The sequence below is a fragment of the Bactrocera oleae genome, chromosome 2, assembly GCF_042242935.1.
Source record: "Bactrocera oleae isolate idBacOlea1 chromosome 2, idBacOlea1, whole genome shotgun sequence".
NCBI lineage: Eukaryota > Metazoa > Arthropoda > Insecta > Diptera > Tephritidae > Bactrocera > Bactrocera oleae.
Genome location: NC_091536.1, coordinates 60,870,981 through 60,886,882, shown reverse-complemented (window position 1 = coordinate 60,886,882; position 15,902 = coordinate 60,870,981). Strand labels below are relative to the sequence as shown.

At 36.9% G+C, this 15,902-nt stretch overlaps 2 protein-coding genes across 3 annotated transcripts in view; both read left to right on the top strand.

Annotated features, from left to right (window-relative positions):
* Positions 1-7,699, top strand: part of LOC118683889 (serine-rich adhesin for platelets) — a 196,739-nt gene extending 189,040 nt beyond the window's left edge. The window contains exons 7-10 of the mRNA XM_036378359.2: positions 4,587-5,515; positions 5,783-6,950; positions 7,040-7,082; positions 7,428-7,699. Of these exons, the coding sequence (XP_036234252.2) occupies positions 4,587-5,515; positions 5,783-6,950; positions 7,040-7,082; positions 7,428-7,516 (2,229 nt within the window). The 3' untranslated portion in view covers positions 7,517-7,699. The remainder of the gene's footprint in view (positions 1-4,586; positions 5,516-5,782; positions 6,951-7,039; positions 7,083-7,427) is intronic.
* Positions 7,700-11,680: 3,981 nt separating this feature from the next.
* LOC106623617 (rho GTPase-activating protein 7) overlaps positions 11,681-15,902 on the top strand; it is a 30,090-nt gene continuing 25,868 nt past the window's right edge. For both annotated transcript variants that reach the window (XM_036378361.2, XM_036378360.2), the window contains exon 1: positions 11,681-11,825. In XM_036378361.2, the coding sequence (XP_036234254.2) occupies positions 11,696-11,825 (130 nt within the window). In that variant the 5' untranslated portion in view covers positions 11,681-11,695. The remainder of the gene's footprint in view (positions 11,826-15,902) is intronic.

The window sequence follows — 15,902 nt, the reverse complement described above, 5'->3', positions numbered from 1 at the left end:
CCAGTTGACTTTTTTAACGAAAATATCGGTCAATGTGTAAGATATATAATTAAAATTCATATAATAAAATAAATACATGAAACTCTTGATAATAGTATGTTTTTGTGTCGAAAAGGGGTTGAATGGGATCAATACTTCTTTCTATATAAAATTTTGGCAACGCCTGAAGTAATTTCCCGGGCTTTGATCCTTGCAAGTTGCGAGAGTATAAAATGTTCGGTTACACCCGAACTTAGAACTTCTTTACTTGCTTTTTTTTTGTTGTGTCATTCAGATTTTTATTGGCCTTTTATTATCACTATTGCTTTTGTCGCTTATTCATTTAATTTTCTCTTTTATAATTTCAAAATGGCGTTTGCCTCGAAGCAAAAGCTAATAAAATTAAAGCATTAAATTTAATAGGCTATTGGCTATAAGCCGAAGCTATAATACCCATCACTGGTGAGGTTTTTATAACATTAAAGGGTGTAAAAAATCTTTATTTTAAATTTGTTCGGTCAGTGTGGCAGCTATATGCATCGTAGTCCGATCCGAACAATTTATTCGGAGATTGTATCAATGCTTTGGGCCAAAATTGCGAAGATCCCTTGTTAAATTAAAAAGTTTTCCATCCTAGGATTTGAGTTTGATCGACCAGTTTGTATAGCAAATATATGCTATAGTTGTCCGATCTCAACAATTTCTTCGAAAAATGTAGCGAAGCCTTGGATAAAAATATGTACCAAATTTCGTGAAGATCTCTTGCAAATTAAAAAGATTTCCATACAAGGGATTGAATTTGATCGCTCAGTTTGTATGACAGCTATATGCTATAGTAGTCCGATATCGGTGTTTCCAACAAAAAAAATCGGCTTTTAAGAAAGAAAAGGACGTTTGCAAAATTTCAAATCGATATCCCAAAAACTGAGTGCCTAGTTCGCGTATATTCAGACGAACATGGCTAAATCGACTCAGCCATCACGCTGACCATTTATATATGTATATAATTAATGGGATATCCTACGTTTCCTTATGGCAAATATTTGTATACTATTGCAACATTTTGTTCACCTGACGGTTGCTTGTATCACCCAACACTAATCGAGTTAAATATAGGGTTTTTTTCAAAATGAGTAAATGGGTTGACATAAAAATCTTAAAAACTATATACTATGGACTTTTCGAAAGTGTAATCAATTACGGAATAATTGCCTGAGGTGGAGCCTACAAAAATGCTCTGCAGCCTATAACAAATATGCAATATTCTTTGAAAACAGTTATGAAACTAATTTGCCACTTGACATCAAGAAAACTTTTATTTTTAAGGCTCTAATACAATACTATGAAAAGTGTTAATCAAATCTTACTAAACAAGTACAAACTAGAGCTAATACTCTAACATTACCAAAAATTAAAAAGTCAATTAGCATTAAAAATGCTTATTATAAAGCAATTAAGTACTTTAACATGCTTCCTAATAATTTGAAGATTCTAACATGTAATAAAAAATCTTAACAAAAATCTAAAATCCTGGATAAATAACTTATCAATATAGTAAATTTTAGCTGTCTATTAGGTGTCTCATGTTTGATCTTACTTGGTATAATTTATAACTTTTATATGTATAACTTTGTTACGCAATATTTAGTGTAATATACTATTATCTATACTAGAATATTAATAATATTAGGAAATAGGCTGTTGTTTGTATTGGCCAGAAAGAGGACTCTCCACAGCTTCTAGAACCCTTATCAAAATTTTTGTAAGAAATAGAAATTTTAACTCGAAACCTTATTATAAAAGTGAGTGCCCGCCTCTAGATGTAAAAAAATTTTTATTTGCCAAAAATTTTCGTTTTTTTAAAAAAAATTTTTTGCTCCACCCTAATATATATATAAATAGATAATTTTTCCGTCCACCTGTGCCCGCTATAACTTGATTAAAAACTGGAGTTTCTTGATAAAACTTGATACACATGTTTCTATCTAAGAATCGGACCATTGTCACGCTTACAAAACGTCATTAATCGAAAACCAATGAATTACCATAACTCCAAAAGAAGACATAAGGCTGTTAATTGGTATAAGGAGTCGCATTTAGAAGCGGCATCTACAGTTTTAAAAATTTTGAAAAAGTGGGCATGGCCTCGCACACTAATTGGTTTAATGTGCATATCTTCTAAACCACTAAAGCTGTAATACTTAAATTCACTTAAAATGTCAATGTGTGAGATATATTACTGAAATTCCTCGAGTATCCTTTCCTGATAATTGTATGCCCTAGTGCCAAAAATAGGTTGAATCAGATCAATACTTCCTTTAGCCCTCATATATCTAATATAAAGATTTTTGAACTTCCCGGTGACTTTATACAGCATACATCGGCCTATATGTAAATTATCTCAATGAAAATGAGAGGCGTATTTTATTTACTCATAAAAATTTATTTTTATGCGCAAAATGGAGAAAAATCGACGAAAACTTTATCTAGCCCCTATATAAGTAATATCAGGATTTTCGAACATCCGGCTGACCTTCCTTCATATGATTGGTGATGGTATGTGAGGTTTGGTGATGGTATGTACTTTAATGAATGAAAGTAATAAGATACAAATTTGAATGTAATTTAAACCCGATTTCGTAGAATAATTAATGTTGATTTTAAAATAAAGTTTTCCCAACACAGCAATTTGCAAGAGTATAAAATGTTTGGTTACGCATGAACTTAGCGCTTCCTTACTTGTTGTTTTTATATCCTAGCAACCATCCTGCATTCTCAATAAGAAAAAATTAAAGGTACCTACTAATTTAAGAAACATTTTATTAAATATAACTATTTTTAAATTTCATTGCCAAGTATAATCAGAGGATGTTAAAGAGTATTACTGAATATATCTTAATTTGTAAAAAAATTGCTATTTATATGACCGTAATTCCCATATTACCATAAATAATGGGATTCCATAAAAACTGCTTCCAGAGTCTCGATTTGCCTTATTCCAGATGTAGATATAATCCTTATCCATATCCACTATAAGACAGTGATGTAAGCGATCTAAGCTATTCCTGTTTTTCTCCACTGGTATAAATTGTACCTTTACACCTTTCTTTAGAACGCTCTGTCGTCGGTTGGATTTCATTAGGACCGATATCATTGCGAGTGTTACTAGTTCAATCCCTATACCTACTAACTACAAAAGCTTTGCGAACGGTTTCTATCTTGAAAAGGATTCTCATAAAATTTATTAGCTATGCAGAGTCGGGTTTAAGCATGTATGACACGGCAGAGAAAATGTTGAATACGAGCTTTGCATACAAAAACAAAAAAACAGAAGGCGAAGTCAAAGCGAATTTCACTGAGTTACAACTAAGTTGCAGCATGCATTTACTATTTTGTGTGTTTGTATGTTTGCACCTTTGCGTAGGCTTGGCTTATAAGAGCACCTATGAAGACATGTAGAGTCTTTGGCTGCTAAACCACTGTAAGTTTATTACGTCAATTATATTTACATTCAATTCAAATTTCAATGATGTATTGACAATCAGCGCAGAAATGCAAGTGACTGAAGAAAGCTGAACGCTTGGAACGTGAAATTTTACAAATACATATATGCAACAACTGAGAACTTAGTTTTGCACTTTCCACCTCCGAGAATTGCCGGGTGAGTGGCATTTAAACTAGAGTGTATAAGATAACGATAGCGTGACATCACCACAAAGTAATGGTATCAATTGCACATTGCCAATTCCGTAGGTATTCGCTTGTTCTCACTTGAGGCTTGATTTCACGACACAATAACAATTGCGCATGTTGCCCAAATATAGTGCTGCAGCAATAACGAATAATGGTAGTGAGCTCAGCTGGGCGAGTCGCAAAATTGTTGCCCAGTGTACAGTGGGGGAGTGGTAATGAAATGCGAGCAGAATATCAACAGAGTTGGTGGGCGTTCCAGCGAAAATCCGCTCTAAAAATGCTCTTCTGAAATGGGTCGATCCGAAGTTGGAATTTTCGCACGGACGTTTTTTGAGTTAACTTATGTGGCACCCACGTGCTTACATGATGTTCGGACTCAAAGATTTCCATTATGTTATCAATATTGTCGACCATTGCCTTTTCAGAGCGTGTGATATCGAAATTCCAGGAGCGAACAATCGGCGAAACCAAAATTGCCACGGATTTATATTTGTTCTTAATGACTTAAACAATCTCAAATTTAGAACACTCTGTTGATCTGACTTTGAGATTTTGAAATTTTATAGAAATGCCTTTCAATTAACATAACTGTATCGAAAACAATAATTTTTCGATAGCAGCATCGCGTTCTACAACTTTCTAAAAGTTCCACCACGTTACTTACAACTGCACTTCGCTACCGCCAACAACTCAGCAAGTGATGTGTAGTACACGTTGCAAAACACGCACATATACACATTAACTGTGCCGTAAGGCATTATTCAAATAGACGTTGGCGAAGATTTTTGAATCGTTAACTGCAAGTGATCGGCCTTCAAGCTATCTGGGACTTAGCGAAGGGACGTCAGCACACATAAGTCGCTTCAATTTACTAGTTTTCTTTTTATTGTGTATTCTTCTTTTTCCATTCGCAGACCACCATTCCATTGCAATCGTTTAACCTTGATTGTGCACGCCTCGATAATGGAATAAACGCTGACAACAACAATAGCAACAGCAATGCTGGGAGTATTTGCACTCCGGCTAAGCCGAGTGTTGCCTACATGCGAACTTTATCGGCACCGACAGAATACCACCAGCAACAACCAGCGATCCATAATGGCGGCACCGGCAATCGCAACAGTTTAGCATTTAATGCCACAACCGAACAACACCATCAGCATTATCATAATTTGACAAATTTACAATGCGGCAACGATGCGACGGCGACAAGTGCGCCAACAGAAACAAGCCCGTCAATAACCGCGACGATATTAAAAATTGAAGAGACAACACCAGCAGTTGCGACTGCATTGGCGACGACAAATGGTCACCGTCGGCCAGCAATGACAACATTAAACGGCTGTGTCGCCGCCGCCGCCCAAGAAAACGATGAGGAATCACTTAAAAGTAGGCGACAGCGTCAATTGGAAAACGATATGGAAACAATACTCGGCAACAACAACACTAAAACTCATTGGACGCACAGAGAAAGCTCTAGTCAGAGCATGTTCCACCATCCACTAGCACAGCAGCCGTGCAATGGTGATAAAGGCAGCAACAACAGTGGCTTTAATAGTAGCGGTAGCTTGGCGGCAATGCTGGCAATACCAAAACGGGAGCGCATTAATCATGCGACAATGACAACACCAACATCTGCAATACCTACGGCACAGCTAGGCACCACAGTGCTCTTACCGTCTACATTATTGACCTCATCAGCATCAAAGAGTAATGGCGGTGGCACCACGTCCTCTTTGTTGTTAAACGGTGGCGATGTGACCAAAAAAGGATCCACCTCAACGATCTGGACATCTGAGGAGTCAATATTGCGAAGTGTTGGCGCCGTCGATGAAGACAATAAGTAAGTAGCAAATAAGAAAATTATTAAGACTTAGTAGCCGAAGGATGGGTTTTAGATACTTCTACATTGTACAGATTGGTTCCTACTGAAATTGGAAAGGTTAACAAAGATATTGGAGTAACTTAATAGATCACTTAAATTTGAAATAAAAATTTATCAGTACTATTATTTTTATAATAACAAAGGCATACCAAAATCAGATTAATTGTACATATAACAAGTAGATACTTTTGTACAAAATTTAACCTTTGCTTTCTATTCTTCCAGCTCCACTTCATCCTCAGCATGCGAAGAGGCCTCCGGCGTGCTCAGCTCCGGTAAATCGGGCATCTCGCTCGACTCTTCTAGCCTAGATAATGACAATAATGAAAGTGGTATTGGCACGGCAACGCCACCAAAAGAAGTGTGCTACTGGAAGTCCCAACACAACGATAATGAATCGATTAGCAGCTTAGATGCGCTACGGAAAATGAAATTCCAGAAAAGTGGTTCCGTAGTCTCCTCCGATGATCCCGACCTCCTAGAAGTACTCAGCCTATGCGATGAACCTCATGGTGGTGATGAAGATATTACCATAAATGGCGGCAATGAGCACGATGACATTGATGATCAACAGCGTCAGCAGCATAAACTACCGACAGCTACCACAGCAGCGGATAAGTTAAAACACAAGGTTCAACATTTGCAGCAGCTACAACATCAAAAGCTGCATGGCACACACCAACGGCATCATCAACATCAACGCACGCGACAAGATTACAACGATAACATAGAAAGTAATGATAACCTAGAAACAGTCCAAACCATAGATGAAGGCCGTATGGAGGTATCCGATGTAACGTATGAATATGATGAGGCCCACGATGATTTTGAAATTAGTCCATATTGCGACTGCGAATGTAACGATGGCGATGCGAGCAGCGCTAGCGGCAGTGGCGGTGGTGGCAGTCGCAATGGATCCACATCAGCTAACGAAACCGCTGGCGGCAATAGCGTGGTATTACGTCGCAAACTCAGCGCTGGGATCACACCAATTATGATGCCTTATAGCGGTAAAGGCGGTGGTGGCGGCCGAGCACAGAAATGTCGCAGCCACTCATTGGATACCTCTTCGCTACCAGCGGTCTACTATCAGTACTCACCACTGCAGCATCAGCATCCGCAACAGCATCATCCATTGACGCGTAAGATACATCAACATTTACATGGACGTGGCAGAGAACGTGGTCAGTTGTCGCTGACTTTACGTCAGGAACCGTTCCAGTCTTTGCTATCGCCGACGCTATTTGCAGAATTGCCCTCACCGAGTAGCGCTTCGCTGCACAGCGGGCACGAGAGTCTAGGCATACAAGAATTGACAACCAAGTCGAACTCTGCGCCATTGCTGCTGAAGAAGGAGAAGACTCGACGTGATGACTTTTCCGGACAAAAGTTGGTGAGTTCGAAATAAACAATAATTAAGTTAATTAAAGATTTTTCAAACACTCAGTTTACTATCTTCACAAATGTTTCCTCTGTTTTTAGACGCTGCGCTACTCACGATCGCAAAGTGATCGCTACTTAGCAGGTGAGTCTAATATCGGGTTTTCCAATAGGGATGATATGATTTCTAAGTGGACATTCGGACATTTGAAGTTTCAGACATTTTTAATATGTCATGATCTGTAATTTCTTTGCATTGTATTTAATAATGTTTACAATTTCATTATTTAAATATATAGGCAAAAACAACGTTTAGAAATTATCCAAATTTATTATCAAAATAATCGTTCTCCAAATGCAACTTTTCGTGCGCTTTTGCCATTTTATGATCGTAACAATCGAGTCGTAAATAAACAAAACTGTCGATTCTGGTGCAAAGAAAATCCGCAAATTATTCATGAACAACTATTATATTCACCTAAATTGACAGTTTGCTGTGGCTTTTGGTCTGGTGGAATCACACCTTACTTCTTTCGAAATGGTGACATCGTTAAAATAGAAAGCGGTATAGATCGGTGATAACCAACTTTTTATGGACGCAATTGGAAGAAGTTTATATTAACAAAATCTGGTTCCAACAAGACGGGGCTACTTGCAACAACCGAATTATTAGGATAAAAGCTTGGAAAATCAATCATTTTAAGAAATTGTGACATTGAATGAACTGCAAGAAGTTGTGATTTAACAGCATTAGACTATTTCTTGGAATTTCAAGAAATAAATAAAAACATTTGAATTTCTATCACTCATATTGGAAAATCCTTTTTATGTAGAAAAAAATATGTTGTTAAGTTTTTATGGAGGGGTAACCACATTGCCGGACAACAACACTGTTAAGCAATTATTGTTATAAGCAGGATACTCTGGAATTAAGTGAGACCACCTTACGAACTTCCTGTAAATCGCATACGTAAATACAAACATTTTCAGAAGATATACAAAATTATAGTATTTAATGCTTAGACATTTAATAACATATAAGCAGTTGTTCATAATAATTTTTTTTTATGTAGATTATGATTTAGTATGGCACTCCACGCGAGCTTTATATAAGAGCTTTTTAGCCCTTGCTCACCTCTTAGGTTAATAAAGCTCTACTGTCTTCCCCTGTACACAAACGCTATCACTTCCATCAACAATCCAGTATTCATCAACACTAGATGTCGTTGCTGTCCTCCAACAATGCAGCAATCTCTACAATATTTTCCTTCTTCTCACACGCCTCAGCGTCTGGTCAAACGACCGCGGTCGCTTTATCGAATCGTATTGTACGTTCTCTTCTACATCCACCTACATTACAATGTCTTCGCTCAAAACTGTATAACGGCTGCCCTGTACGTTTAGCAACAGTTTCGAATATTTACTCAAGTTCCTAACATAAACAAGTATGACTCCGTAAAATGAATGGATATTATTAATAGATAAAGGCATCTACAGGGCAACTACAGAGATGTTAATTTCGTCGCATCAATATTATATTATACATTATAACATTGTCTTTTGTGAAGAAACTTTATGCGAGCTCAACCGAACAATATTTAAGTTAAATACCTATTTTCAACCGAAAGGTGTGTTGTAACTTATAAAATCTAAATTAAGAAATTGTTTAATATACATACATATATTCGTCACATAGTTCACGACTGAACAAAATATGGCCATTTTTCCTTAATCTATGTTTTAGTATTTTTAGTGCGTAGTATGTTTCATGGAATAACTGGGTCAAACTGCCCAGCCAGACTAACTAACACTCCGAAACTGTTTTCCGGAAACTACTCTAGGAAATGAAATACGCTCACACATGTTAGCCAGCACGCAAAAATGTGTGTTGTTTTGAAATGACTAAATAAATTCATTAAGTATTTACCAGAATTAAATTTGAGTTTGATCAAATTTAGGGCGCAAATAATGCACATACATACTGTGTGCAGTAATTTTCATACCCTGAACCTGCATAAAATATATTTAGAAATAATGAACAGTGTCGATTTAGCTATGTCTGTCTGTCTTAATGTACGCAAACTAGTCGCCCAATTTTTGAGATATCGCCCTGAAATGTTTTACATGTCCTTTTCTTCCCAAGAAGCTGTATAGAGATTTTTTTATTTATGAAACTTTTTATACCCCGAACAGGGTTTATTAAGTTTGCCACGAAGTTTGTAACACCCAGAAGGAAACGTCAGAGACCCCAAAAATATGTATATATAGAACTGATAAGAGTGACGAGTGGAGTTAATTTAGACATGCCCGTTTGTCTGTTTGTTTGTATATACTCTCTCTTTTTGCAATATCGTTCTGAAATCATTTGTTGGAAGCGCCGATATCAGACAGCTATAGCTTACAGCTGTCCCACAAAATGACAGATCAAACTCAGGTCCTTGTACGAAAAATTTTCTTAACAAAATTTGAGCCAGATTATTATCCGAGACATCGCTAAAAACTCCGGAGATATTGATCAAACTCAAGTAGTTGCAAGGGAAACTTGTTTATTTAACATACTATCATTACGAAATTTGAATGGATTTTTGTCAAAGGAACCGCTAAAATCTCTGATCAAAATCAAGATAAATATTTTTTAAACACTTTTATGCTTTAAAAATGCACTTGTGAAGGCTATCAGGGGAAGTAAACGTTTTTTTTATTTTTTATTTTATTTATAAGTTAGAATATATTTTTATTTTAAATAGCTAAGAAATTAATGTTATGTTTTATTGCAACGAGACCATTTTTTTCTACATCACAGGCATGTACATATCTAACTTGTAGCAACTTTTAACAAATATAGTGCTGAAGTTATTGGAATTCGGAACAATGTTGCATAAAATGCACAAATAAAAGTGTATTACATATTATATTATATAATAGTACACCCTCTTTAATATTTTATATATCATTCACATTATTTTATTTATCTACCCGCGCTTCCACCAAGTTCGCAAACTAATCGAATCAATAATCGCGTATACGCCGTGTGACCTTAATTGATACAAACTTGTACTAGGTCATTTTTCACATTTTACTCACATCCATTGGTAAAAGTATAAGCTGCTTATGACTTACTAGAAATGATTACGATTATGATTAGCAGCAAAATTGCAAGGGCGTTCTTGAAACGGGGAAATTAAAAGTCTACAACTGAATCAATAAGTGCAGTTTAGAGTGAAAATAAATAAGAAATCAAAAGTTGTTAATTAAAATCTGAACAATGCAGGTTGCACCTACATACTCGTATGTATACGTCTGAATATGCTCAAGAGATAATGCTAACTGCAAACACACAAGCTCGAAACATTTGTTTGAATATCACTGACAACAACAACATCACAGTGACGTCATAAATGTGAACGCTAATCAACAATCATCCTTGCCATCATTAGCACGCGCACATACGCCCAGCCACCTGTAGCAACAGCGGCATTATGTGTATTCGTACTGCCACATCGTTGCACGAACTAACGGTATTTTGTTCGCACATCGTTTAAGCGCTTTGTTCGCAACAGAAGTTTCATTACCACTTGGTTTTTGTTGGTATTGCCTTTTTTTTTTTGGTGGCTTTATGCTTGCCGTTTCTTTTGTTTTAGCTGCATATTTCATTTCTGTGCCCATAACGTAACGAATGTGCGCGCGAACTAGCAATCGTGTATCGATGGTAATTTCAATGACAATGATGAGTTCGCTCGGCTGCTCGGCCAAGCAGTGTCGGCGTTCGGCTGCTCAGCCTCGCTCTACTCGTCATTGTTTACATTCACCTATACTGCCAGCAACAAGAACACAGCGCAGCCAGATAATCGTTGATGATGATACATGGTGCACAACTTGTGGCATATGGCAGAAGCCAATCGCTAAGTGCCCAGTCCGCCAGCTAGACACCCAGTCTAACGTTGCGTTAGTCATACGGTAAACTATGTCAGCACACGACTAGTAACTACTGATTTCAAAGTCAAAGCGCCGCCGCACCAGCCCCAAACGTATGTGTCTGTGATACCCTCTAACGCCTCCCTTCGCTTGAGTGTGTGGCATTGGTAGTGGCATATCAGCACACTGTTGCGCCACATTTGCACACCATTTCGCCAAGTTGCTCGCATATTCATTAGTGCTTTTACAGGCTCCGTTGATTATAGACGCGTCGAAGCGGCGGCAACAAGTACACATTGTTTGTGAAGCAATGTTTTAGTAACATTCAATATTTAACGACAATTTGTGGCCAGCAGCAAACAAATTAAATGTGAAAACACTTAATGTGCCAATTAAACGGTGAAATTATCGATAAAAAAAAAATAATAAATTACAGAAGTTAAAAAAATGTCTGATTGTTTGCTCTATGTTCACTGGCACTGGCCAGGAGGCGGTCAATTCACCAGAGCTTTAGTAGCGCAAAGCAAACGCAGTGGGTTTATAGCGCGCCAAAATCGTGCGAAATTTTAAAAATTGTCTGCTCGGCGGTGCGAGTGAACACTCTTGTGTACATGTGTGAGTGTTGACGCTGATAAAAACTCAATCGCCCAACAATTTTAGGGCTTCTGACCATTCGCTAACTAGTGAAAAGAAAACGCTATATAATCTAAGCAGCTAAAACCCAAATAAAAGCTCCTTCGCGAACTCGCTTTATCTTTCGGCTGCACCATTAACGGCTCACAACCGCCGCCGTCACCGCCGCCGACGCCACCACCAACGGCGGCCAAAGCGCAACCCATCAAAATGCAGCGTCGCATGTCGATAACGATACGCGAGTACAAATTTTTTCGTAGTTTTTCACAGAAATTCGAAAACTGGCCCAAACGCAAGGCGGAGGCATTATGGCGCAAAATGCGCGAACGCAAAATCGCAGGTGGGTCCTATTGTTATTGCCCCGCAAGCATTCTTACTCAGCGTCATAAGCATGTATGTGTGCGTGCAAGTGTCACTGCACTGAACCAGCCGCGAAAACCGTTAGCAATTCTAAAGGAAACAAGGCGCCCCATAAATGTTTAAAAATTCAAAGCCAAAGTACCAGCTGTTGAGACTATTCACTCGATAGCTTTGCTGCTGGCATTTTTCGAGATTTTCTCTTAATTTATATAGTTTTTCATAGCATTCAAAAATGCAGGAATGTTTTAATATCTTTCCAAGAATTTAGTGTTTATCGAAGTAAAATTCCCCGAATTTTATGATAATTGCTGATTTGCGATTCTTCTCTGCGGTCTGTTCAATATTGACCGTCACTTGCACGAAACAGCGCGTTCTGTAACTAGACAAGTGCGAAGTTTATGACCCACTATTTATTTATTTCATAAATTTTATTATAATATATTATTTTTGAGTGTGGAAAAATTGATAACACAACATGCAGAAAGTATATCGTGGTTGGATTTATGTAATAGATGTACAGTATGTTAAATCATCTAAACGGTAGTTTTTTTTTTTAAGTTTAGTTAGTGCCTCAGTAAAGAGTACAAAGGAAGACCTTAAGAAAGTAAAAAGCGCGTTCAAAATATTTAATTTTCGCTTTGGCCACTAAAATTGTTAGGAAAAGTCTGATATTAAATATTATATAATATATAGCTTGATAACTCTAATATAGTTATGAATTTAAAATGCGGTCGAAACATCTAAAGATTATACAAAAACTGATTTCTAAAGATTCTCAAAAAATCCGTCAACTATTTGCAGCAAAAAAATTGATTTCTTTACAAGCTGACACTCTTATTTAAATACTAATGCAAAGTTGTTAGAGAACGTATTTCCGAGTGCAATTCACGTAAAGAAATTCATTCGGCTAAACAGCAGGACACTGTAAATATTCCACATAACCACTTGTATTAAGCATTTACTGTTTTTAATAAGGTAGAAAATTAAAAACAAAAATTTCCTTAAGCGCATATTAGAATTAAATTATTAATATTATGCTAAGCGTTGAAAGCCAATTGCCGACTGCCACCTCACATCTCTAACACCTTCGAGGCAATCAGAGAGCACGCGAAATATTGAAAGACGCAATCCAAATATTCCCTTCAAGCTAATTTTATGAGCGTGCATATGTTTATCTACATACATACATACATGTGTAGAATATTTGTTTTAAAAGTAACACAAACATACATATATAAATATAATAAAATTTCTACTCAATGCATATTTTAAAAATTTATTGTAAACAAAAATATAAACATAGAAAAATCGGTATTTATGTATACAAGTAGTAAAAAACTACAAAGTCGATGATTAATTTATATTATAGTAAATTTATTTTTTTTAGTTTATAACACTTCTTGCTTCAATCAATTATGTAAATAAATTTATACACATGTCTGCGATAATTATTGTCTCCTTATATAATTACTAGTACATACTTTAGTGTGCATACGCAAATACATACACATACCAATATGTGCCAATATACCTCACCTAATGTAAACACATGTCGGGCTAAAAGCGAACACATCCACACCAAAGCAAACAGGAACATTAAAGGCACATTCACATACAATTTTCCTCGCTTTACGTGACAGTTCATACTGAAACAACGAAGCGCAGAAAACAAAGAATATGCCACAATGAACGCTTTGCTTTCAGTGGTTCCTCTCTAATACAAATGGCGACGGTTGCTTGACAAAGCGTAAAAAATGAAAGTTCCTAACATTTTGCTTGGCTTCGCGTCAAATACTTATTATGCGAAACAAAAGTTAGACAGACCAGTGTTGCACAAATAAATGTATCAACAGTGTTCATACTTAATGTAAGCATACCCAGTAGAAAATAAATTCGTAAAAATTTTACTGAATTTTAATAATAATGACGATCCTTAAATTTCGCCCTTTTATTGATTTTTTTTCTCATCCTTTTTTTCTCAATTTTTATACTCTCGCAACCTGTTGCTACAGAGTATAATAGTTTTGTTCACCTAACGGTTGTTTGTATCACCTAAAACTAATCGAGACGAGTTGAAATCCGGGTGACTGTCTGTCCGTCCGTCCGTCTGTCCGTGCAAGCTCTAACTTGAGTGAAAATTGAGATATCTTTATGAAACTTGGTAGACATGTTTCTTGGTACCGTAAGATGGTTGGTATTGCAGATGGACGTAATCGGACTACTGATACGCCCACAAAACGACATTAATCAAAAACAAATAAATTGCCATAACTAAGCTCCACAACAAGATACAAGACACTTATTTCGTATGCAGGATCACATTAGGAAGGGGCATCTGCAGTTATTTTTGGTGGTCCCGCAACCTAATAAGTTTAATGTGCATATATATAATGCTCCTATACCACTAAAGCTATAATAACAAAATTCACTGGGAACAAATGTTTTTAGCATCTCTATCGACGTTGTGAAATGGGTGAAATCGGGTGTAAACCTTGCCCTTTCCCCATATAACGGTAATGTTAAAAACTACTAAAAGCGCGATATATCAAGCACTAAACATATGTATATGGTATAAGATGATTTTATAGGAACCACGTTTAAAATTAGATAGTGAGCGTGGCACCGCCCACTTTTAGGTGAAAACCCATATCTTGAGATCTGCTTACCGAATTTAGGTAGATAATTCTAATAATAATAATAATAATTCTTCTCATATTTCTATATTATAATATACAACCAAGCTTATTTCCTATATAACAGCATTTTAAATTTCATGTGATGTTTTCACGTTCCAGTATTCAAATCAAGCAACAATGATTATATCGGGGTAAAAGTTTGCGTGAATAATACGTGTAAAGTATGCCACCTTGTGACCAAAAATTATCTAAATTGAACCAAAACTGTTCAAGCCCCTATGTACTAAATATGTAGACCCCAGTGCCTATAGTTGACTCTTTACCGAAAAATCGGTCAACGTAGAACAAGGCGGCAAGATCCACAAAGAAATCTAAACCGAGTATACCATTTGACTTTGCGAGAGTATAAAATGTTCGGTTATATCCGAACTTAGCTCTTCCTTTTTCACCTAAAAGTGGGCTGTGCCACGCCCACTGACTAATTTTGAACGCGGTTCCTATAAAGCCAATTTATACAGTACCGTTATATGGGGAGTGGGCGGAGTTGCCACCCGATTTCAACTATTTTCACACCGTCAATAGAAGTGCTAAAAACATTTGCTTCTAGAGAATTTTCTTATTATAGCGCTAGCGGTTTAGGAGATATGCACATTAAACCTATTAGAGGCGGGACCACGCCCACTTTTTAAAAAAAAAGTTTTATTTGCAGATGCCCCTCCCTAATGTGATCCTGTGTACCAAATAACAGTCTTGTATCTTATTGCGGAGCTTAGTTATGGCAATTTATTTGTTTTTGATTAATGGCGTTTTGTGGGCGTGGCAGTGGTCCGATTACGCCCATCTGCAATACCAACCGTCTCATGGTACCAAGAAACATGTCTACCAAGTTTCATAAAGATATCTCAATTTTTACTCAAGTTAGAGCTTGCACGGACGGACGGACGGACGGACGGACAGACAGTCACCCGGATTTCAACTCGTCTATTCATGCTGATCATTTATATATACATAACCCTATATCTAACTCGATTAGTTTTAGGTGATACAAACAACCGTTAGGTGAACAAAACTATTATACTCTGTAGCAACAGGTTGCGAGAGTATAAAAATCAAATTTATTGGGGAATGTTTATTATCATTAGAAAGAACATTCTTTGGCATTTTGAATAGTCGGTCATCTTGGCGCGATAATGGTCGCCATTGACGGTAACGTTCTCACCGCCATCATTTTTAAAGAAATATACAAACCACAACAAATCGTTTTTTTTTTTTTATGAAATGATTCAGGTTGCTTTAAGATCTCGACGAAAACTGCGCCAACTCGTTCCATACGTCAGTCCGAGTTGCTGCGAACGGCGCTGAATCGACTCTCCACGGCCTTCTTGTACACTCTCACTACGGCAGCTATATTTTCTTCACTG